Source organism: Poecilia reticulata, chromosome 19 (genome assembly GCF_904066995.2).
Source record: "Poecilia reticulata chromosome 19, P_reticulata-male-v2, whole genome shotgun sequence".
NCBI classification, from domain to species: domain Eukaryota; kingdom Metazoa; phylum Chordata; class Actinopteri; order Cyprinodontiformes; family Poeciliidae; genus Poecilia; species Poecilia reticulata.
In genome coordinates, this window is record NC_088848.1 from 2,411,633 (window position 1) to 2,436,706 (window position 25,074).

Below are 25,074 nucleotides of genomic sequence, written 5' to 3' on the forward strand. Positions count from 1 at the left end.
CACCTGGTTTCCAGGGACGTTGATGTGCGCCATCAGGTCCTTGACGGCGCCGCGCAGGTCGTGTAAGAAGCGGTGCGGCGCGCTCTGAACGTCCTGGTCCATTTCCAGAGCTTCATCCAGAGAGCTGAGGGCCTGCAGCCACTGCCACTCCTCTCTGAGGAACAACAAGCCGAGAGTCAGTACAGCTGAGCTACACGTCTGCTGACGAAAGTACTTTAAAGGGTACTTTCTTAAAAGTACCCTTTAAAGAAAAAGGTACTTTTTCTTTAATTAAAAAAGGTACTGAATTATTGTTGGTTTTAGGGACCAACAAGGTATGACAGGAATACTTAGGTGCGCATGCTTAATAAGACTGACTGAGAAAAAAAATCTGATTTCTGAGAAAGTCAGAATTTAAAAAAATTAAAAATTCTGAGAAAAAGTCAAAATTCACAAAAAAAAGTTCAAATTTTGAGGGAAAAAAAAATCTGAAATAAATGTCAGAATTCTGAAAAATATCAGAACTGTGAAATTCTGAGAAAAAAATCTGAGATTAAAGTAAGGATTATTTTTTTTTCAATCATTCTAATCTTCTGTAAATTTTAGGAAATTCAAATAAGCCTATTTTTAAGAGTAAAAATGGATTAAAAGAATCAGCATTAGTTTTTGCAGTGTAGGCCCGGAGCTCCTCCCACCTGGACACGTTGCTGTTGTCCCGTATCTTGGTGTGACACAGAACGTTGGGCAGTTTCTGCGGCACCAGGACCCTGATCTGCTCCACCGACGTGCAGAGCTTCAGGTAGCCCAGGTACAAACCCGGAGACAGGAGCTTCCTGCTGCGCCTGTGATAGGCCAGCTTCTCCTGGGAAAGCAGAGAGCATGCTGGGAAACATTCCTGCAGACTCCCACCAGAAAACACTCGTTTCCAGGCGTCTCAGCCTTAAATCAGGGCTGAAAATAATCCCCCCCCCCCCTTTTTTTTATTTTTATTGTGCAATTTGTTCATAACGCGCCACAAAGACAAATACTTTAGTGGGCTGTGGTTTCGCCAGAAGAATCTGCACCATTGTTTCAGAACCACAAGAACAGAACCAGCGCTCACTGGAGGCCCAAATAGCATCGCAACAATGCTATCAGGTTTACCCGGCTACGGTTGGAAAGCAGCTTGTGGTTCCCTTCAACGCTGCGACTTCAGCGAACAAAACGTCAGTTGCATAACGTTCAGCAACAACAGTTAGGTAATAATTACAAAATCCCACATTTACGACTTTCTTCTGCCTAAATAACCAGTGAAACGCGGAGCGCTCGCCGCGGATCCATTCATTTGAGTCTGGTCAACCGTTCTCACAAAGAATGACAATTGATGTTTGTTCGAATGGGTGACAGTGATTGGAGGGACTTGTAATTGGACGCACTTTTCAGTTCACAGATCCATTACTGCAGCCTCGTGTTTTCTACGTTTCAAAATATGACAGAAATTTCTGAAACAATTAATCGATTATTGAAATGAGCAATTGTTTAATTGTTAATTAGAGTAAACAGACTAAAAAAAAAAAGCTACTTGGTGAAAAGAAAAAAACATGTAGAGCAAAAAAACTGTACAAAAAATAAATAGATACTTTATTTAAGATTAAAAACTTTGGTCTGTAAATAAGTTTCAGCTGAAAGTTCTGAAGTGTTAAAGCTTTAGCTCCAAACATTTTATGTAATTATATTTGAGCAATAAAATGTTTATTTTCTTAATTAAAAAAGGTACTGAATTATTTATTTGCATATTTTAATGTATATCTAATATATGAAAGGATATTTTATCTGATTAATTGCCAGAATAATTGATAGATTAATCGATTAGTTAACCATTAGTTGCAGCCCTAAACTGCAGAAACACAAAATTTGACCAAATATTTTTGCGTCTGGTACAGAAATGTCAGTAAACTTAAAATAAGACAAAACAAACTTACTAAGAAGTGCTTAAAAGATTTTACATTTTTAAAATCTGATTAATCGTCAGAGTAATCATTAGTTGCAGCCCTGGAAATTTCAGAGAGGACATTTTGTAACCTTTAATTTTGCCAAATTTCTGGTCAGGCAAAAGATCAGGAATGAGGCTCTGTCCTAAAAACCCTCCATCCCATTCCTTACTGCTGAGGGAACTGAGAAACTTCCGATCCGTGTTTCCGGCTGTGTGACTCACGTGGAGCGTGATGAGCAGCGTGTCCAAAGCCGTGGGCTCCTCGGGGGAGGAGATGGACTTGCGCTGCAGCTGCAGTTTGCAAAGCTGCGTCCAGCGCACCCCGTCCAGGTTGGGGCAGGCGTTCATGTCCTTCAGCAGGACCAGCAGCGCGTTGCCATGTTTGTCTTTGATGGGCTCAAAATACACCTGGCCAAGGTCCTGCGTTCCCAGCATTCCCTGAAAAAGCGCCGAGGAGTTAGCGGAAAGAGGGAGATGGTTCTGAATATCTGCCGGTGGAACCGTCGTGCTACCTGCAGCTGGGAGACGGCCTGCAGCATCTTCAGACGGGTCTGCAGGGTACACGAACAGGAGGACTGAGAGGGACTGAGACACTGCTGGAGCCAGGATATCTCCTCCCATAAGTACGACACCTGCAGCAGAGTTAGGAGTTAAACTTCAACAAGAACTACACACAAATCTGGCTGTTTTGTCATTGATCTTTCTTTTGGTCATCTAATGCAGCGTTTCCCAACACACTGTCCCTGATTCAGATGATGCTTTGGAAACTCCGGCTAGTAGCATGTCAAGTAGCGTCTTGGTATTTCGAACATTAGATGAAAAATTCTGAGAGGGTGAATTTTCTGAAAATAATTTGGAGTTACGTTCCACAGAAACATCCGGGTCCAACTTTCAGCTGCACTGATTGGAAGTTCATCCCTTCAGCTTCGTTTCCCACACGACTCTGACCAGTGAAACCATGCAGGCGTAAAAAGACGTCCGACCTAATCTGGAACTGGACATAAAGTCTAACCTGAGAGAACCAGGACAGCTTCTTGTTTTCTACCTTCGTAAACCAAAGGAAGTCCTGCATGAGGCTGCTGGAGTATGAATCTTCTATCTCCACCACAGGAATCTGGTCCTCTGGAGTCACCAACACATTGTCGTCTCTGTAGAATATGGAGGTCAGGTAGAGACCTCTGCAGAGGAACACAGCGAGAAGAAACCCTCAAGTTTAACAACTAAAATTAGTGCAAATATTGAAAAATAAAAGTTCGCTGCTGGACAATAATGACACAGCATCTTAGAGATGAACGTCTAATGCGTCTTATTGAACGCTAGCTCACCTTTTCAGGCTTTTCACGAATTTGCTGGTGGGTTGGAAGAGATGGCGGAGGCTTTTGGACACAGAGTGCTTCCTGCCTTGTGCTGGAGCTTTGCATTGCTCTGTGGGAAAAGATCGGCTGAGCCCATTAAACAAAGACATGTCTATTTGAACTCATCATTAGTGTTGGTTTGTAGTTTGATTGGTTTGCTTGGTTTTAGAGAGATCTGAAGAATTAATGATGATACTGGCTTTCCACCAATACATGAGCTGTTAAGTCATAATTGATCACATCAACCTGTCCTGTGACTGCAGGCAGAAATCTGCATTTTGACAATCTGGTACCAAACATCTCCTTTTGAAAGGTTAAAGAAAAAAAATAGGAAGTTTCAGAGAATACGACCAAATGTCAAAAGGTTTTACTAAGCAATATTAAAGCTTAGGAAATGTACAGGAGTAGTGATACTTCAACATATTTTTACCCAAGTAAAAGTAAAAAGTAGCTGCCCAAGAAATTAGTTAAGAGTAAAAAGGTGTTTGGTAAAAAGCACTGAGTAACTGATCAAACTATCAATCATTTTATTAAGTTAGAAGGACATCAGACGGACCAAAACATAAAGCTAAATGGAAATCCATCCATCCATCCATCCATCCATCCATCCATCCATCCATCCATCCATCCATCCATCCATCCATCCATCCATCCATCCATCCATCCATCCATCCATCCATCCATCCATCCATCCAACCCCAAGGCGTTTCCAGGCCATAGAGAGACATCGTCCCTCCAGGTGTCCTGGGTCTCCCCTCCTCCCGGTGGGACCTGAACTCCTCACCAGGGAGGCGTCCAGGAGGCATCCTGACCAGATGCCCGAGCCTCAACTGGCTCCTCTCGACGTGGAGGAGCAGCGGCTCTACTCTGAGTCCCTCCCGGATGACCGAGCTTCTCTCTCTAAGGGAGAGCCCAGCCACCCTGCGGAGGAGGAAACCCATTTCGGCCGCTTGTATCCGTGATCTCGTTCTTTCGGTCATGACCCAAAGCTCATGACCATAGATGAGGGTGGGAACGTAGATCGACCGGTAAATCGAATGGGAATTCGATGGGTATGGAAATTTTGGTATTTTAATGACCAAAATGACAATAATATAATATAATATAATATAATATAATATAATAACAAAAACTGCGACAGACTGGCGACCTGTCCAGGTGACCCCGCCTCTCGCCCGGAACGTTAGCTGGAGAGGCAGCCGCACCTCCTGACCCCACTGAGGGACCAGGGTGTAAGAAAATGGATGGATGGATAATAACAAAAAATAACAATCAGGCAAAAAAAAAAAGTTTCCAAATCAGTTTCCTCAATAAAAAACTTATGAAACTTTAAGACAAACTGCAGCTGTGTGTCTGAGTTAAAACATGTTTGTTTTTCATTCAGTGGGTAGAAAATCCAGAAATTTCACTCAAGTAAAAGTAAAAAATAAAGAGCAGAAAAACTACTCCTAAAAGTACATTTAAAGAAAAAGGTGAATGTAAGTAGTTACTACCCAACTCTGCAGCTGAGCCTCTTATGGTCCTGAGACATTTACTCGGACCGACCGCCCCGTTTCCCTCACTGAGCCGACACTCGGTTCTGTTCCGTCCTGACGAGGCCCAGGTCCAAATATCCCAGCGACAGGCCGTTACGTGACCGACAACAAACCTGACAGGTCCAACAACATGGCCGAATGCTTCTCGCATCCCGTGCTCTGGTGTGGTGCAGCACAATTTAGCAGTCATGCCTGCAGACTATTGGCCTACAGGGAGCCACCAGCTCCAGCCGCCCCAGGGGAGCACTAACCGTGTGTGCATGTCTGTTTACATGCGCTCACTGTGGCGGCTGTGAGTGGACTCCTATGTGCAGACTGGAGAAACTCGGGTAATTCATGCAGTCGTGTCTTAACCTTTAGCCATTAGCTGACAGGTAGGTCAGTTAGGTCTGTAGGGAAATGTTTATTTTTACTGGGCCACGAGGGGGTTGGAGGCACGAGGGAGGGGTTTATATATACACATATATATATATACTGCTCAAAAAAATACTTAAACAACACAATATAACTCCAAGTAAATCAAACTTCTGTGAAATCAAACTGTCCACTTAGGAAGCAACACTGATTGACCTGACGAGGGTCCCTGTTGTCAATCAGTGTTGCTTCCTAAGTGGACAGTTTGATTTCACAGAAGTTTGATTTACTTGGAGTTATAATGTGTTGTTTCAGTGTTCCCTTTATTGTTTTGAGCAGTGTATATAAGTAGGGCTGAAGCGAGTAATCTGATTGGTCGCGATAACTCGATTACTGAAATAAATGCCAGCTAATTTAGTAATTGATAAATTGGTGAAAAACATATTCTGAGCAGTAATTAAACCAAAACAATACATGCATTTTGCATTTGTAATAAAAATGCCTTTGGATGTAAATGTGCTTTAGCCGGTTTTTAGTTGGTTTGGTTTTGGATTTTAGGCAATAAAATGTTAATTTTCTTATTTAAAAAAAGGAATCGAATCCTGCATTTGCATATTTTAACGTATCTCTAATAAGGCTTGAGTGATTAAATGTAAAATCTGTAGAATGTGACATTTTTTTAACCTAATTGTCAGAATAAGCGATAGATTAATTGGTTATTAAAATAATAGTTTGTTGCAGCACTAATATATATGCATCCTGGTAGTTGGGCTAAACCATTTAATCCCAGTTAATCACAGACTTTCATTGGTAAACTTGAGATAAGACAAAATCAACTACAAGTAACTTTTCAGCTTCTTTACGTCAATAATTCTTTAATATCAATAAAAAACCAAGAACTTGGTCCAGTGGCAGATGGTTCCACCTAAAACATGGACAAATAATTATCTTGTTACAAGTTAAATAATTTGCCTGCGGAACTAGAACTTTTATTTAATCAATATTAAGCAATTATTGATTTATATATTGCTGAAAAGTAACTTAGTGCAACATATCTGCACTAGAAACTAGACCAAAACATTGAGTTTTTGCAGTGCAGTGTGTAGGTTTGCCCTCATTAGACACACAGAGGTGATAAACCTCTTCATCTGAGATGCAAAACAAACTCATTTTCTCCAAGTCCAGGTGAAGTAACCAGAAAACGTCCGCACCTTTCGCCCTCAGCTGCCCGTCCAACATGGGGGTGGGGCTCCGCTGGCCTCCGGCCCTGGTTGACACTGAGTAAGACAGACAAGTAGGGCTGACTGCTGGGGAGGCTGTGTTAGTCAAGGCCTCTTTCACAGTTTAATTAATAGTGTTTGGACAAGAGGGAGAAGGAGGTGTGGGCCGTAAGCCAGGCGGGGATGAGGCGTGGGGGGGAGGGGAGAGCCAGAGCTGAACGAGAGAGCATGTGTTTGGATATTTGTGTCCGTTCGTGTACGAGCCCGTCTATCTTTACGTGCAAGTTTACAGTATATGTGTGGACAGTAGACAAGACGGCTGGTTCGCCGTGGGGGGTGCGAGAGGGAGGCAGCGTTAATTTATGCTCTCCTCAGACTCCAGCCCGAGACTCGTCTGTTGCAGGAATAACAAACATGACCCGGGGGACACGCCGCCTTGACTACCGGGCCTGAACTCTCAAGCTCAATCAGTTGCCGTCTGACGGACCGAGAGCCACTCAATACTGACTATTATATTGCATCTGAGTCTGTCGCTAATGCGGCGCAGCCACAGAGGACAATAGCGAGTGGTGTTTGAGACGAGCTTTGCTCAACGGTAAATGCGGCGCGCTGTCAGGCGAGAAGGGGGTCGGCGTGGACAGATCCCGACACTTATGGGGCCGGCGTACAGGCGGCAGTGTTTGGGGATATAAACAGCTCGAGTGTGAGAGATGTTGATCTGCATTTTGTCACAGAGAGAGAAGTATTCAGCGGCGAGGGCTGAGTCATGGAAAGACTCAGGGGGGCTGAGCGGCGAAGACAGAGGGGAGGTGGCATGCCGTCTCGGTGTGTGCGGAGCCTCAAGTACTTGTCATGCCTCAGATTGTAAAGTGTCTGTCAAGGTGAAACGAAACACAGCGATTAGTGAAACCGTGTTGCACCTGCGAAGCCGAGATGTTTTCTTAGGGGAAACGACGGAGCTGCAGCTCTGCTGCACTGACAGCCGCTCGGCTTCATGAATGCAGCGGCTTCTGGCTTTTACTTTTTAAACTTCACAGCGAAAACACAAAATACTACAAAATATTTTTGGTCTAGTTTCTAGAGCAAATGTCTTAGTGTACATGAAATAAGACAAAAATAACTTTTCAGTAGCATATAGGATCTTATAAATATTAGTAAAAACGTTCCAGTTCCACCTTCAGATTCTTTCATTTGTAACACGAGAAAAAATGACTTTTATGAGAATTTTTTAAATCAATGTTCAAGAAATACTGACTTGAAACAAGCTGCAAAGTTTTAAGTTTCTTTTGCCTGATTTTGTTATTTTTGTTACTTATATGAATTATTGTCATTTTGGTCCATCTGATTATGTAAATTTAAATATAAAATGATTGATAATTTGATCAGTTACTTCAGTAGACTTTTGACCAAAAACTGTATTTACTACAATTTCTGGCTACTCTACGGAGCTCTGGGACTTTCCATACTGTAAAACATAATGTTAAGAAACTAAACGGGATAAATGTAAAAGATTTTTGAAGATGAACTTCAACAACACAAACATTCCCCCAATTTCAGGATCCAAACATTTCCAGTAATGTACTGATCTCCTTGGGTAAACCGTCATCGTGATGCTGTGAGGATGCGGTCAGAATAAATCACCATGGCAGCTGCAGTGGCGATGAGCTTCTTTAATCTGACCCAGCAGCTGGTCCAGCGCCTCCTTCTGGCCTCTCTGGCGTGGAGGCTGGCCGTCGACGTCCCTCCAGCCTGCAGAAGGACCACAAAGCGCCTCAGAAATCAGTCAACTCAGAAATCATCAGGAATGAGAGTTATATCACCAGTGAAGAGGAAGTGGTGACAGAGCAGCAATATTGGACGTTTTGTGAAGAAGAGAGCATTGCGCCTTTTTAGTCAGTTCCCATGTTTTCATCCAGTTGCTCTCCAAAGTTTGAGCAAACTGCTAAAGATGACCTGTGATGCTTCCTTTAAAAGGTTAGTAAAGATCTACTGGCTACATGAAACATGTCCATTACACTTTTTGAGCCATTTTAGGCGTCCTGTCCCTTTAAATCCAAATAAGCTGCTGCTGGCCACGCCCCTCCAACTCCATCCATCCATTTTCTTTACACCCTTGTCCCTCAGTGGGGTCGGGAGGGTTGCTGGTGCCTCTCCAGCTAACGTTCCGGGCGAGAGGCGGGGTCACCTGGACAGGTCGCCAGTCTGTCGCAGGGCAACACAGAGACACACAACCATGCACACACACACACACACACACACACACACACACCTAGGGGCAATTTAGACAGACCAATTAACCTGACAGTCATGTTTTTGGACTGTGGGAGGAAACCGGAGTACCTGGAGAAAACCCACCATGCACAGGGAGAACATGGAGACTCCATGCAGAAAGACCGGGGCCGGGAATCGAACCCAGAACCTTCTTGCTACAAGGCAACAGCTCTACTAACTGCGCCACTGTGCAGCCCGCCCCCCCAACTCAACATTTACAATCACACGTGAAAACGGCTGCAAACAGATCCACAATTAAAAAAACCGTGCATCATTGAAAAGCAGAAGTGGAGCCTCCTGCACAACCAGCAAGAATGCAGTAAGTGGTTTCTGGATGGTAAGTCAACAATAAACACTGTACCTTTTCCAGCAGCCATTGTACAGCGCGTACAGCGGTAAAACCAGCTGGCTAAATGTGCTGCAGCTCTGCTAGGGGCTTTGGGGTTGCTAGGTAACAGGGCTGTGGTTGCTTGGTGTGAATGACGTGACGTTTCAGAGGTTTTTGAAAGGGCTCATTTTCCAGACACCAAAAAACATGAACATTTTGTCCAAATAGCGTCTGGCTGGTTGTTTTTAGAAGCAGCAGAAACACAAATGGAAACACAAAAACATGCAAAATAGGATTTTTGCATGATGGACCTTCCTTTAACCAAACGATCCAAACACACCAAAAGAATTATCGTCCTATAAAAACAAACCCAATCTCTCTTGTTATACAAGCATGGCTATTCAAAAAAAAAAAAGACTCTTCAGCACATTTTATGTGAGTTCAGGAGGATGAGTCAGCGATAACCAACCATCACCCTCATCCCGAACCCCACCTTCCTCCTGAGCCCCCCGGAGGGAGCAGGGGGCCGAAACACGGTGCGCTCTATTCCCGGAAAGGTGCCTGTCCCCACAAGACAAGCGGGCCCTTTAATGGGCGTCTCCGGCCCGGCATAAGGCCCCCAGTGTTGGGGCCGTGCCGCTCGCTGCAGCACAGACATGCAAATATTTCCAGTGGTAGGCCCAAATGGAAAACACAAACACGCAACATCTAAATTAGCTCCGAGAGAGAGAGAGGGAGGTGGGCGAGAGGGAAAGCCTAGTTTCTCTAAACCGACACCACACACACACACACACACACACACACACACACACACACACACACACACACACACACACACACACACACACACACACACACACACACACACACACACACGGGCTGAAAAACAGTGTGTGCTGATGAGCACAAACATGTTCATGTGTTCCCCAGATGTGCCAGGAGAGAAGCGGTAGAACCGCAGAGACGGTGAGTTTGGCTTGTTCTCTGTTCCAGGAGGAATGAAGCAAAATGACCAGGAGAGAAACAAGAGGTCTGATTTTAACGACGACGCATTTCTTTTTCAACGAATGCACACCGTGACATCACAAGACCAGCTGTCCGTCCAGCACTGTAAAAACCGAGAGGACAACTCCGTCATGTTAAAAAACAGAAACTCGTCAAAGTGAACGTTGTGCCAACTTTTTCCACTGCAACATTTTTAATCTTATTTCTTCCACTGATATAAATCAAGTCAATTTGCTTGAACTATAAAAATGTAAAAAGTTTCACTTAGTAGCGTCTTTTTTTAGCAGCAAACAGAAAGGCGTCTCGACACCAACGACCTCCACGTTTTCTGAAAACATCTTCCAGCCAAATAAAGGACAGAAAGACAAAGAGAGGAGAGCGATGAGCGGTCAACACCTCATGACTCCACGGCTAACGTGCTGGCTGAACCCAGAGCTGCTGCGTCGGCCCGGCTGGCACTGAAACCACGGCAACGCTCACTGGCACTTACTCCAAACGCCCGCCTTACATCCTGACTGGATGCATGGCAGGAAAAAAAACGACCCGGGAGTCTCTGACGGAGCGGCGCTCCTTCAAACTTAACGAGAAATGTGGGAAATAAACATGTTGCAGTGGTAATATGACCACTTTTTTTCTCACATGGCCAGTATAACTTAAAGGAGATCTGTTATCTTTTCTTGAACAGGCTGGAATAGGTCTGTAGGCAACACTCAACAATATATTTCTTGCACAAAATCACTCTCAGATGATGAGATTTTATTCTGCTCAGTTCTGCCCATTTGGAGTTGTTTCATGGCGTTTGGTCACTTTAGATCCAAATACGCTGCTGCTGGTGGCCCCCCCGGCCCCCCCAATTCAACATTGACACTCGCATGTGAAAACGGCTGCACAATTACTGAACTGTGCATCTTTGAAAAGCATTAGTCGAGCCTCCTGCACGACCAGCAGGAACGCAGCAAGTGGTTTCTGGGTGGTAACATCAAAACACTTCCGTCTTTCCCAGCAGCCATTGCATGCAGCGGGAAAACCAGCTCACCAAACGTGCTGGAGGTCTGCGTGGGTTGCTAGGTAACCAGTGGAGTTCCGCTGGGGTTGCTAGGCGACGTTGCAAGTTTCTGATTCGGCCTGTTTTCCAGACACCCAAAAAAAAAACATCAACTTATTGCTGAAAAACTTATCGGGTGAATTTTGCGTAACTGGTCGCCTTTACAGTAACGGCAAGTTTAACTTTTGTTTGCTGCGAATTGGAAAATTGTTACATTTGACTTAATGGTTGTATCAGAGTTAAATTAAAAGGTTTATGTCGTAAAGGTGCAAAGTGAAACCTTCATACCTTGGTCGCTGCGTTACCATAGTTACAACCTGATGATCAGAGTTTGATCTCTGTCTGTTCCCAGCAAACAATAGCCAATCAGCAGTGGCTCCTTGAAGCTGAGCGGAGCCTCGTCGCCCCGTCAGCGTTTCGGCTTCATGAACAGAAACTAAACTGGACTCACTGGACGGTGCAGCGCTGGCCGGGGTGGAAACCTTCGGCGGGCCCCAGCCCTTCATGTTGTAGGCCGACACCTGGACGTAGTAATGGGTTCCCTACGGAAACCAGTTAAGGACAGTTTACTGGAACAACTCATTTATAGACACACATTGCAATTATTTATTTATTTTGAACAGACAAAAAAATAAAACAAATTACGTAATTTCACATGATTTGTTCGAAAAGGAGGTAAAAGATGTTTCTTTAAACTCTTATAGAATGACGCTTAACCTCATAAATGTACAATTATTTATACATTTTAACATCAGCAGCATTTTTGGTCCATTTTTCCCAATAAGCTCCTTTTTAACCTGGTTTAATTTTATTTGATCCCATAAATCGACATACAAAAACTCTTTTTGGTGGTTTTTCCTAAATGTTCTTAAGTTAAAACCCTCCTTCTCTGTCGCAACATTTGTTTGGATATTGTGTGGAAGTTGATGGTTTCTTACATTAAATATGAATTTCACAGTTTTACATTTTCCAGAATTTGAGAACGTTTGATTTATAAAGTAATTGTGTTACCATTATCCCACTGTTCTAACTTATTTATTGATTTTGGTTTGGTTTTGTATTTGTTGCCCCAAACGTCCACAATAAGTCAGAAGTGGTACAGCAGGAGTTTTAGACAAAATAAAAATAGACGTTATTTCAAACAGAGCAACACTTTTGACTAGTTTTGATTTTATTCTGTGGTTTCCATCCAACATGGCGCCTGAAAATCTGATCTCTTGGACTCGTTTTAAATCCAATTGAACCAACATGAAGTTAGTTAACAGATTATTTCAGGAGAAGCAGATGTGAACCTCCAGGCTGACCTCTGTCATGTGGTTGGGACCTTAAATGTTTGCGGTTTTTCTCACATTATGACGAATAAAAATTAACGTCTACTTGTCTGTTTGCTTCAAAACGGCAAACATGAATCAGTCAGGAAGCCGAGTCCCACCTGTTCTCAGCCAGGAAGGATAAAAAAGTCGGATTTAAACGACTGCAGATCTATTTTGCAGAGGAATCTAGAAATATATCCATCCATTTTCTATTCACCCTTGTCCCTTAATGGGAATAAACGTTCTGGGTGAGAGGCGGGGTCACCTGGACAGGTCACCAGTCTGTCGCAGGGCAACACAGAGACACACAACCACGCACACACACTAGGGGCAATTTGGAGAGGCCAATTAACCTGACAGTCATGTTTTTGGACTGTGGGAGGAAACCGGAGTACCAGGAGAAAACCCACCATGCACAGGGAGAACATGGAGACTCCATGCAGAAAGACTGGGAATCGAACCCAGAACCTTCTTGCTGCAAGGCAACAGCTCTACCAACTGCGCCACTGTGCAGCCCGGAATCTAGAAATATATCTTGAATAAAAAACTAAATACTTCCCAGGTTCAGGCTGGTGTGTATGTAATAGCAAAGGCTGACTTGTGGGAAAATAGCTTGTAAATTTCCTGACTGGTGAGTCAACAGCTGGAGAAGCAACAACACAGTTGGTTTCAGTAAACCTGTCATGAATAAACTACAAAATAAAGGGCGACTGCAGATATTTCAGCTGGTGGTGAAAGAAAACTGCAGCTGCTTCAGCAGGACGTAGTTTGTCATGGTTTACCAGGCTGAATATGTCCGTCTACTGACTCTCTGAGCCAAGAGCCTCCAAATAAACTCATGTTTTCCTGCAGTACATTAATCCTCCACAATGAAAAACAGTAAAAGCTAGTTGCTACATTGCTGACCGTTTGCTGGTTTGCATGTCAGGAAAAAGTCCTAATGACATGGAAGCACTTAATGATCAATGTTAAGTACGGTGGAGGATCCATCATCCTGTGGGCCTGTTGGGAATCGGGAACTCGTTGGTTTAACTGATTTTATTGGTTTCGGCCAAGAAAATCAGAATTCAGCAGGATGGCTTCCCTTTGCTGCCAATACTTTATTCATTTCTGTTTCACCAATCAGGACGCTTGGTTTTCTTTCTGGAGAAACCTTTTGTTAAACCTGTTCCCCTCCTCGCCTGTGGGGGCGCTGCACCAAAACTTCTGAAGACACTGAGCGCAATTTCCTGTTCCACAAAATGCAAACAAAAATGGAGGGATCAGATTTTAATGGTTGCAGGATTTCTCTTTTCTTTTTAGGTTAAACACCAAAATCCATTTCTCCTGCTAGCGCTAGCCTAGCGTGTTTGTTTTGGTTGTGCTTACCCAGAATGCCCTGCGCTGAAATTCACTTCCTGCTTCTGGAGCAGTCTCTGGTCCGCTTGGTGTTCACATATGAATTCAATCCGCACCAGAGTTCACTTAAACCAAACTAGGTTTTTAGGCAGATCGGAGTTTATTACACTTTCACATCTTCCCAAGCAAAACAAACCAAACCCACAGAATTAAGAAACCTAAATAAAGATTTTTCTCCTCTGAGATTTTGCTGCTGCCGTCGGAGATTACATTTTTAGTTGTTTTCTTTTTTTTTTGCACACTCTCACCGGTGTTGACAAAAATTCTAAGTGGAAATTTGATCCAAATTAAAAAGCGAAACAGTGTTTTAGGTGCGAGTTTTTAAATCTGTTCCTGTAATTCCAGCCAGAAAAAAGGCTAAACATCAACAGGTTCTAGAAGAACTCACAGAAGTCAGTCCAGTGATGTTGCACTGTGGTTCCGCTGCATCGTTCACCATCATTTCACCCAGCATGGGGCTGAATGAAGGCGCCGCGCTCCAGCACACTTTAAATTCACAACAGGTCCCAGCAGATGTTAGAAGAATCGTTTAAACGGTTTTCAGTCGATAAACTGAAGAGTCGTTTCCTTTCAGTGATGCTGACCTTTGTACTTGGTGACCACAGCAGAGTTGACACAGGCAGGTTCGTGAAAGTCGACCTGTAAACTGGTGTTGCTGCTAACAGACAGACGGACGACGCTGGGAGCATCTGGAGGGTCTGAAGAGGCAGGAAGCAGAACAGAGGAGTAAACGCAGAGAAAAGCCTCCAATTCAGACATGACTACTGTCAAGTGACGCAATGCTAACTAAAAGCTAGCTGCGCTAATGCTAAAGAATTACAAACATTAGTTTTGCTAACGCTACAGAGTAATTCCGACATTATACAGCACTAATGCGCTACAACATCACTGTATTTAGTGAAAATTAGCGATGAAGTGCTAAACCAACACAGTAATTAGTGAAAGCTAACGGTACAGAGCTAATTTCAACCATGTTCACCCACATCGCCTCTGCATCACATCATGAAAGGAGACCAACAAAAAGGCTCTCTAAACAATTCAATGTTCACTTTTACATGCTTTGTTGATGTTTCCTGTAAACCTCATTTGTTATGTATTTAACAAATGCTTAATAAAGTAAAAAAGACAAAAACAATGTGAGAAGAACCGAAACCGCTACGCTAACAGATGAGAACATGAGAACAAGACTTAAAGTCAACTGAAAGTCACAAAACTTTACGTTAGCGCCTTTAGCATTTAAGCTAAGTGAGCCAAATTAAACATTTGTGACATTATTATCAGTGTGTTGGCAGAAGTTTGCCCACCACTGCCTGAAGTTGTGATTTTTACATTATTTACCCACCAAATTCATCACAAAAGGCAGGATGATGAAAGTCGAAGCATAATTTATCTCCGAGGAATTGCCCTCAACTCGCAATCACATGGTCTGCTTCAGTTTCCCAGGGTGGAAGTCATTACCTCACACTGGACAAAATGATGAAAACTAAAAATAACCGCTGGAGGAGCAGCATCAAGTCCTTACTAGCATGCTCAAAGCCCGTCTGCATGCGCCTGAAGAGCTGCAGCCTCCACTCCCAGGCCTTCAGCTGCCTCTCCTGGTCCGACCCCTCCCGCTCGCTGGGACCCTCGCTGCGGACCTGGGCCTGCAGCTCCGACACCCGCTGCTCGGCCTCCTGCACCAGGGTGGCCAGGTGCACCGCCCGGCCTTCCAGGCTGACAACTGACACACACAGAGAGAGTAACAGGCACCGCACATCCAAAACTTTTTCTTTATTCATTCCAAAGTGAGCAAGTTTTACACAACTTGCTCACTTTGCATGTAACCGTCCGTATTTCATGCATGTGCCCAACGCTGGATGGCAAAAAGACGATTCTTACGTTTACTTAAAACAAACTCCTTTATCTTTCTGAAAAGTTAGTTTGATTTTATTCCAGGTGTATTAAGACTTTAGCACTAGAATAAAATAAAATACTTGTTATCACTTGGTGTGTTTTTGCAGTGCGTCTCTATCTCTACAGTCATTTTTTTAAATGTCTGGTCAGTCCCAAAGATTTGCATTGCATTTTGATTTCCATATTTTCTGAGCTGGTTTTTCCACCCAAATCCTCACCGCTGCACTGCTCATTGCCCGTTTATCTTCCGTTATTAATTTGGTCTCTTTGCATTGATATGAAAAGTTGAATTTCTTTCAAACGGACCCAAAAGCCTCATGTTCACAGCAACTTTGTCACAGAAATAAAACTGTATGTATAACTTTGAGGTTCATTAAATTCTCAGTCAAATTTATTCTTAGCTCCCACTTTGAAATATGCACCAAAAAAAACAAAGAGACAAAGGAAAGCCGCCTTGCTGCAAACCGCTTCAGAGGCCACTTCTGTTTAACTCCCGTTTGCCAAAATGCTGCGGCAGATTCTCCAATAAAGTTCATTTATTGTGACTGAGCTGCCTCTCTGGGGATGACATCAGCGAGAAAACAAGGGAAAATGGGGCAATGAAAGTGCGAGCGGCTGAGAGAGGGAGGAGTGTCCCTCGGTGCGGTGGGAATATCAGGGAGCATCGGCTCAGATGGCTGCTGTAAAACCTTTTTTTTTTTGCAAAAATTATGGAAATTTTTGTGTCACCGTTCTATTTATATAATGGAACACAGCCTGACAGAGACAGCAGAGGAATGTTTCCTTAGAGAGGTTTAGGGTGTTGCCACAATCCGGCGAACAATGAAACCCATCACTGCAGTTAATGAGATGTAACACCCCATGAAAATACTCAAACCGTGGCTGTGCAGCCGGCGATCGAGGCTGCGGAGGCAGGAGACCCAGATCGGAGACGTTTGCACGCTCCGCTAGCAGGAGCGTGCAGATTATTTCAAATAAAACGTCTGAAAACGGCTAATATAAAGACGGGAAGAAGACGGTGGCGGGCCGAACTCCTTTGGTGGCTGCTGGTTTCTCGGAGTGTTTGGGACGGCTGCGGGTCAGTGTTTAGTCTGTGTGGTCTGCGTTTGTTCATTCCACCGCTGAGCGTTAGATTCCACTGTTGACAGTGAGTTTGGAGCTGCGTGTCAAAATGTCCATCTGGGTGTTTAATCCCTGCGTGTCTCCACAGCGGCTCCGGGACGCTCCGGGACGCCGACTGCATCAGGACTAACACACTCGGGCTTACCACGTGTTTCTGGTCTCGTTTCTTAGTTCGCTTGAAATAAGACAAAACTAACTAACTTTTCAGAAAGAAATAGGAGCAAATTTTAAGTTAATTGTTTCTTAATATGGATGGAAAAGTTCTAGTTCTGTTGGCCGATTGTTTTATTTACAATACGGGAAAAATGTCTCGTTACAAGCGAAATAATCTGAGTGGAACTAGACCTTGGTTGCTAGGCAACAGCTGGGGTTGCTAGGCAACAGCTGGGGTTGCTAGGCAACGGTTCTGGGCTATGCTTGCGTTGCGAGGTGATTTGTGCATTCAGAAGGTTTTTGAAGCGGCTCATTTTCTAGACACCAAAAAACTTATTGCCAAAAAAACACCGTCTGGTGTTGCTCCTCTTGTTTTAGGAGCATGTTACGACCCGGCCCGGCCCGACCCACTGTGTTACGACCCGGCCCGGCCCGACCCACTGTGTTACGACCCGGCCCGGCCCGACCCACTGTGTTACGACCCGGCCCGGCCCGACCCACTGTGTTACGACCCGGCCCGGCCCGACCCACTGTGTTACGACCCGGCCTGACCTGACCCACTGTGTTACGACCCGGCCCGACCCACTGGGTTACGACCCGGCCCGACCCACTGGGTTACGACCCGGCCTGACCTGACCCACTGGGTTACGACCCGGCCCGACCCACTGGGTTACGACCCGGCCTGACCCGACCCACTGTGTTACGACCCGGCCCGACCCGACCCAAAGGGTTACGACCTGGCCAGACCCGACCCAAAGGGTTACGACCTGGCCCGGCCCGACCCACTGGGTTAAGACCCGGCCTGACCCGACCCACTGGGTTACGACCTGGCCCGATCCAACCCACTGGGTTACGACCCGGCCCGATCCAACTCACTGGGTTACGACCCGGCCCGACCCGACCCACTGGGTTACGGCCCGACCCACTGGGTTACGACCCGGCCCGACCCGACCCAAAGGGTTACGACCCGGCCAGGCCCGACCCACTGGGTTACGACCCGACCCAAAGGGTTACGACCCGGCCCGACCCACTGGGTTACGACCCGACCGGACCCGACCCACTGGGTTACGACCCAGCAAGGCCCGACCCACTGGGTTACGACCCGGCCCGACCCGACCCACTGGGTTACGGCCCGACCCACTGGGTTACGACCCGGCCCGACCCGACCCAAAGGGTTACGACCCGGCCAGGCCCGACCCACTGGGTTACGACCCGACCCAAAGGGTTACGACCCGGCCCGACCCACTGGGTTACGACCCGGCCCGACCCAACTGGACGAACAAAAACATGCAAAATGTGATTTCTGCACAATCGGTCCTTTTCTAAGAGAACAGAGGAGAAGTTGGCAAATCCTAATGCAGAGTTTGTTCTTCTTCTTTCTCTCCGTTAGCCGCTCATGCGCAAACACACAGTCTCATGAACGATCTGGGTTCTGGACGGGTTCTGGACGGGTTCTGGACGGGTTCTGGATGGGAAGCCCAATCAAAGACCAAAACTTCACTGATCACCACTTTCCATTCAAGTGTTTTCAATTTAATGATACCTTTATAAGACGTCTGGCTCAGATCGTGAAAGTGTGTGTGTGTGTGTGTGTGTGTGTGTGTGTGTGTGTGTGTGTGTGTGTGTGTGTGTGAGCATGAACGGGTAAAAGCACAAACAGCCTTGGAGCCTCACTGGCGAGTTCTAATCACTAACAGAGGAAGGAGCACATCACAGAAAATGAAAAGTGCTGACAGAGATTCACTAATATCACAAAACAATCTGAACCTTTTCACATGTTTTCACTGCGAGAGAAAGAAATGAGCGCCTGCTACTGAAGATGGGAACAACTGGAGTACATTTAGACCCCAAATGATGAAAACCCCCAGCCGATGCAGGTTTTATATCATTTTTATTCAAGAAGGAAACGAGAAGAAACAGCATGTTGGTAAATTTGAGTTTCCAATGACTTTATATTTGTGCAAATTGGGATAACAAACATGAATTTGCTTCATGGGACTAAGATGCCCTAAGATGAGCCTGGATCAAAATTAGCGTATTTCACAAAACTGCCATGGAAACGCTTCTCTTCTTTCGCATCACATGAGTCATGTGATCGACAACCGGATGTTACTACTGGTGGAAAAAACGAAGACGACGACAGGAAGTGGAAGGAGGATGATGGTGCAGCAGCAGCGAGTTTTTATTGACTTATTTTCATTTTGGGCTGAAACAAGATCATCAAAGCTCTTAAAGGGCCGGTTGTGGATAAAATGTTCTGATAAAATCCATTAGGAAACCGTTAGAATATTAATAAATATCTGGGTATTTGATAAATTCTCCAAGTATTACAGAACATGCAGGTTTTCATGGTTATTTTTCAGATTTTTTGCAATCAAAATAACCGACTCTGTTGTGTTGATTTAGAAATATTAGAAAAAAATTTGCAATATTTGCGCTTATCTGTGAAAATTTGACTTTTTTCCTGCCACATTGACTACAGACTATAATCTGAAATCCAGTGAGGCTGAGGCAGCAGTGGAGTAAAAGTACGAAATACTGCCACCTGCAGGTGGGAGTTGGTATCAGTTAAGCTCAATGTTATATTCAAATTTCATAACTAGCATGTAAAAATGCTGCTGCTATCAGTAGATTTTGTGTGAACTGACTGATGAAATTTGCCATCTGGAGCCACATAAAAAGCCGAGGCGGGCCAGGTTTGGCCCTCGGGCCTCGAGTTTGACACATGTGACTTATCGCGTCAACAAACTTTTTCACGTGTGATTTTATTTGCGTTTCTTGTTCAATGGGAACACCGGCATCGGGAATGAGTACTGTTTTTAACATTGGAGAAGAAACGTCGTGTGCAGCTGCTGTTGTTGGAAACGCGGCTCCGACTCACAGTGAGGGCTCTCCTTGGCTCCGGCCCGCAGCAGAAGCTTCGCCATCGGCACGTTGTTGGTCATGATGGCGATGTCGAGAGGAAGGAGGCCTTCGCTGTTTGGCGTGTTGAGGTCCAGCTCCTCCAGGCTGTACTGGGCCAGAAGCAGCTGGACCAGGTCCAGCTCCTGGTGCTCCACTGCCTCAAACAGAGCTTCGTTGCTCTGGAACTGACACAGACGAATCGGACACGTTTAATGGACTTTTAAACCAAATCCTAACAGAACGTTGCATTAAAAGTGTCATTATTTACCAAATGACACTTCATGAAAACATTAAGCTTCATAAAGACGTGACAGGTGTGATGTCAGCAAAATGCACACCGTCGAATAAAGTGCTACCGTATAAATAAATACATAGATATAGATCAGAAAAAATTAAAATTAAAAAGGTCAAAAAGTTTTAATCATCAATAATGAATTATTGGCTTAAAACAAACATATACACTGCAAAAAAACAAAGTCTTACTGGTTTAGTTTTAAATGTAAATATCCAAATATACAAAATAACGTATCAGCAAGACAAATAAATACATTTAAGTAAAAGAATTCTTCATATTAATGAAGCTGATAAAATATTTTCCCCATAAGAGAAATATTTACAAAATATTAATTTAAAACGAGCTCCTGTATCTTAGTGAAAAGTTACTTTAAAGCTGGTTTTGTTGCATTTGAAGAGCTTGTTTTAAATTAATATTTTGTAAATACTGATAAAAACGACGTTCTAGTTTCACTGGCTGATTATGCGACGTATAAAATGGCAAAATTTCTCGTTTTAAGTGAAATAATCTTAGAACTTTTACATCAATATTAGGAATAATTGGCTTAAAACAAACTCATATTTTGTTGAAAAGTTACTTGTAACGTCGGGTTGGTCTTACTTCAAGTTTACTCAGATAATTAACTGCACTAGAAACCAGGTTTTGTGTTTTTGCAGTGTGATTTTCTCTCCATGACAGGTGGCTCTGAAGCTCCTGCTGCTCCCATCCTGGACTTACGACGGTGGTTTTGCGCAGCCTCTCCTTGTCTCCTCCCCGCGCCGACACCACGCTGTCCTCCAGCGCGGGGGGGTTGGTGCCCACGCGGAACTTTCCAGACAAGTTGCGGTAGAGCCGGCGAGCTGCGCTTGGCGAGGACAGGCTGGCGGACTTGCGGGCCGCTGCCGGCTGGTGGACCTGGTCCCCTCGCATGGGCTGCGTCATCTTGGCAGAGTCGGCCCTGGAGGAAAGATCACGGAGTGAGAGACACTAGAGATGGGTGAAAGGAGTCGCATCTGGTGCCTCTGCTCTGTGGCATGAAAGAGGGAAGGTCCTCTTTATGTCGCTTTTTATTTTCCTGTTTAGAATAGACAGAGTTGCTTCTGGGAAAGAAGCCAACTTTAAAAAAAATACGCAGCTCTGATTCTCTTAATTCAAACCAACAGAGGGATGAAAACGACATTAAGAAATTAAAACAAACGTTTTGAACAGGATCTAAAAGGTGCATTACTGCAGCATCACTCATTATCTGGGTTCCAGCAGAAAAAACAGGTTTTAATTATTTGGTTATTTACACTGTAAAAATACAAAGTCTTACTAAGTATCTCTGGTCTTGTTTCTAGTGCAAATATCAATATAAGTAACTTTTCAGATATAGGAGCTTGTTTTAAATCAATAACTCCTTAATATTGATAAAAAAAACAACTGCCGTTGTTACCTAGCAACCCCAGCCAGTTACCTTGCAACCCCAGCGAAGCCCAGCCCATTACCTAGCAACCCCAACGAAGCCCAGCCCGTTACCTAGCAACCCCAGCGAAGCCCAGCCCGTTACCTAGCAACCCCAGCCCGTTACTTAGCAACCCCAGCGAAGCCCAGCCCGTTACCTAGCAACCCCAGCGAAGCCCAGCCCTTTACCTAGCAACCCCAGCGAAGCCCAGCCCGTTACCTAGCAACCTCAGCGAAGCCCAGCCCGTTACCTAGCAACCCAGTTTTAGTTCCACTGGTAGATTTTTTGACATTTTGACATGTTATATGTGATATAATCTGGCACTGGAACTAGAACATTTTTAAATCAATATTTACAATTTATTGATTTAAAACAAACTCCTATATTCTGCTGAAATGTTACTTTTAAGTTAGTTTTGTTTTATCTGAAGTTCCCTGGAAACTAGACGCAAATACTTGGTAGGGTTTTGTGTTTTTGCAGCGTATTTCAAGTCATATTATTATTCCAAGCAGACCCGAGACCATGCTAATAGCAGGAGGCGGATTACTACGCAAGGCATTCTGGGTAAATATAACCAAAACACATGTGTTAGCCTAGCACTACTGGGGGAAATAACTCAGTCTTCAGCCAAACACAAAAGAGACATCCTACGATCGCTAAAATCTGATGCTGCTCCATTTTTGATTACATTCTGTCAGGAAGGAAGATGCGCTCAGTTGTTTGTTCCCTTCAGTGGTTCTGGTGCAGCGCCCCCACAGGCGAGGAGGGGAACAGGTTTCTCAAATGGTTTGGTTTGTTTGTGAAAGTGAACCACAGCAGCTGAACATGGAACAAATGTTGCAATTCTCATCCCCAGTTGAACCAAATCTAGAGAACTGCAAGGTGTGAAAACACCCTAAGACACAACTAAACACAAAAACACAATAAATAAAAACACACAACAGGACAGAGATAAAGGCAGCAGTAGCGCCGTCTGTGGCTTCACGTTGGAAAGAAACCCGGCTAAAAACAGAATCACTGAGGTGGGAGAAGTTTCCATGGGACATAAAGACACAGATTGAGTTTTCCCAGAAGAAAACAGCTAAACATAAAGTTCTGAGTCAGCAGAACTTGAATGGGGGGAAAAAATGGCTGAATGCAAAATGTACCACACACGTCCTGAATTTACATCCAGGCATTGGTAACGTCTGCAAGACAGTTCACTATTACTTCAACACATGCATTTCATAGACTCTGGGAAAATCATCCTGCCCTGTCATGAAGGACACAGCATCACTTTGACCGCTCAGATATACGTAACCATGTTCCACAGAGCTGACAGTCTTCAGAGAGCGACGGGGCACAAAACAAAGAGAGACCAGAGAGAAATACCCATGATGCTTCAGTGATAAATGACTCTGATTTGTCAGATGTCCATGATCAGCTCCAGTTGTCGTAACGGTCATCCTAAACAAGTCATACGTTTGCTCTGTGAGATCATCTTTCCCCTGTGAAACAATCACATCCACGTCTTTGCAGCAGATTCTTGGCACCGCTGCTTTGCGCCGTTCTCCAACCTGCTATGGGAACTATGTAGATGACAAGTGTTTCTTGGGCGAGTCTGGCCTGAAGTGCTCAGACGCGTTGGACTGATGAAGGAGATGTCAGCGGGACTCCACAGGCGACGATGACAGACTCCGTGTTGGGTCTCACCAAAGAGGACCATTGAGATAAATGGATTCCTCAAGGAGGCGTTTTCAGCACCTCCCAGTCCAGTTCGTCTGGCTCTTCACACCATCTGAACTCGTTTCTCCCTCTAATTTTACCTACCGCTAAAATATAGAACCAGCATTTCATATTTATGGAAATGCACATGCGGACGTTCTTGAAAATAAATTTTCTGTGTACATTAAAGGGGACCTATTATGCAAAATGAACATTTAGCATATTTTTGTATTTCCATTTGGGTTTCTGCTGCTCCCAAAAACAGTTCAAGCGCTTCTATAAATCACTCAGCCGTTTTTTTGGTGTCTGGAAAATGAGTCGCTTCAAAAACCTGCCCGTTACCTAGCAACCCAAGCAGCGCTCCAGCATGTTTGTCCAGCTGGTTTTACTGCTCTATGCGGTGTACAATGGCTGCTGGAAAAGACAAACTGCTTTATTGCTGACTTATTATTTAGAAAGAACTTGCTGCATTCTTGTTGGCTGTGCAGAAGGCTCCACTTCTGCTTTTCAAAGATGTATGGTTGCATAATTGTGCATCCTTTTGCAACCATTTTTATGAGAGTGTAACCGTTGAGTTGAGAGACGTGGTCAGCAGCAGGTTATTTCGATTTAAAGCGACAGGAAGCCCTAAAACAGGTCAACGTAGGCCGAACTGAGCAGACTGAAATCTCATCGTCTGAGAATGATTTTGTGCAAAAGATGTAAGATGTTCTGTGTCTCCCACAGACCTATCCTAACATGTTCAGGGAAGAAGAATAAGTCACCTTTAACATATCAGCTTGCAGAATCTTATTTGATTATTCTCAAATTTAAACAGATAGTTTCCCCGTTTTTCTCCAAACAAGTGACATGCTCAGTTACTCAATCAGGCCGACGTCGGTTCTCGACATCGCAGCTCTTTGAACATGAGCAGGCGGAGGTCGAAGCGCGTAAATAAAGGCATTAGTCTGGGCCGTCACGCCGCATGCCACAAGCAGATTTGTCAAGGTGAGAACATCTGTAGGAAAAATGTTATTTATACCGCCACTCAGCAACGGACGTACGAGACCACATAGGAGTCCGTCTGCGCTCAAACCCTCCCCCATCACATGAAGTTTGTGCAACAGCTGACATCGGCCTACATTGTAGACTTTAAAGCCCCCGCAACAAGCCCTTTTTCACAGGGGCGGATACACCTAAAATACCCCCACAATCCCCGTCCCTTCCCGCTCCGTCCCATCCATCTCCACTCCATCCCGTAATAGAGGCCTTATTTTAGACATCCTCGTGTTCCCGGCTGGGCCTAACCTATTCCAGGGTTCCAGATAAAGCGCGGCAGGTATTTGGAATAATTTTTCCATGGGCCTGGCCCGGAAGATAAAACAGGAGATATATTTGTAATGCGTGTGCCGGTATCCCATTTCAAAGAGAAAGCCCGGTGGAATGCAGCCCTGGGCTTATTGTTATATGCCTGAGATGGAACAGACGCACCACGGTGCCCCATCGCTCTCTGACGACATTCGGCTGTGTGTAACGTGGAGTGTGTGCATCTGCGATTTCAAAGAGATGTTTATATCGCACACGTGAGGGCGGCGTATCGTTTACCAAAAGACATGCCGCTCAGAAATGGAGAAATATAGATTAGTTATAATAATAAATCCCTGCCACAGTAAAAAAATAAATAAAAAATGAAGACACTTAGTTATAACAGATTATGTTGAAAAAAGCATTTAAAAAAGTGTTTTTGCTTTAAAAAAATTGAGTTTTTGGTCTAATCCAAGTGCAAATATCTTAAAATGTAAATCTTTTCAGCCAGATTTATATCC

The 25,074-nt window shown here is 44.4% G+C and overlaps 1 protein-coding gene across 7 annotated transcripts in view; it reads right to left on the bottom strand.

Annotated features, from left to right (window-relative positions):
- Positions 1-25,074, bottom strand: part of ankfn1b (ankyrin repeat and fibronectin type III domain containing 1b) — a 202,444-nt gene that overhangs the window by 5,659 nt on the left and 171,711 nt on the right. For all 7 annotated transcript variants that reach the window (XM_081600715.1, XM_081600716.1, XM_081600714.1 and 4 more), the window contains 13 exons: positions 20,860-21,079; positions 19,825-20,032; positions 15,298-15,495; positions 14,360-14,473; positions 14,164-14,261; positions 11,516-11,606; positions 8,057-8,164; positions 3,277-3,376; positions 2,997-3,129; positions 2,464-2,583; positions 2,174-2,389; positions 675-841; positions 4-154 (listed from right to left, as the gene is read on the bottom strand). In XM_081600715.1, the coding sequence (XP_081456841.1) occupies positions 4-154; positions 675-841; positions 2,174-2,389; positions 2,464-2,583; positions 2,997-3,129; positions 3,277-3,376; positions 8,057-8,164; positions 11,516-11,606; positions 14,164-14,261; positions 14,360-14,473; positions 15,298-15,495; positions 19,825-20,032; positions 20,860-21,079 (1,924 nt within the window). The remainder of the gene's footprint in view (positions 1-3; positions 155-674; positions 842-2,173; positions 2,390-2,463; positions 2,584-2,996; positions 3,130-3,276; positions 3,377-8,056; positions 8,165-11,515; positions 11,607-14,163; positions 14,262-14,359; positions 14,474-15,297; positions 15,496-19,824; positions 20,033-20,859; positions 21,080-25,074) is intronic.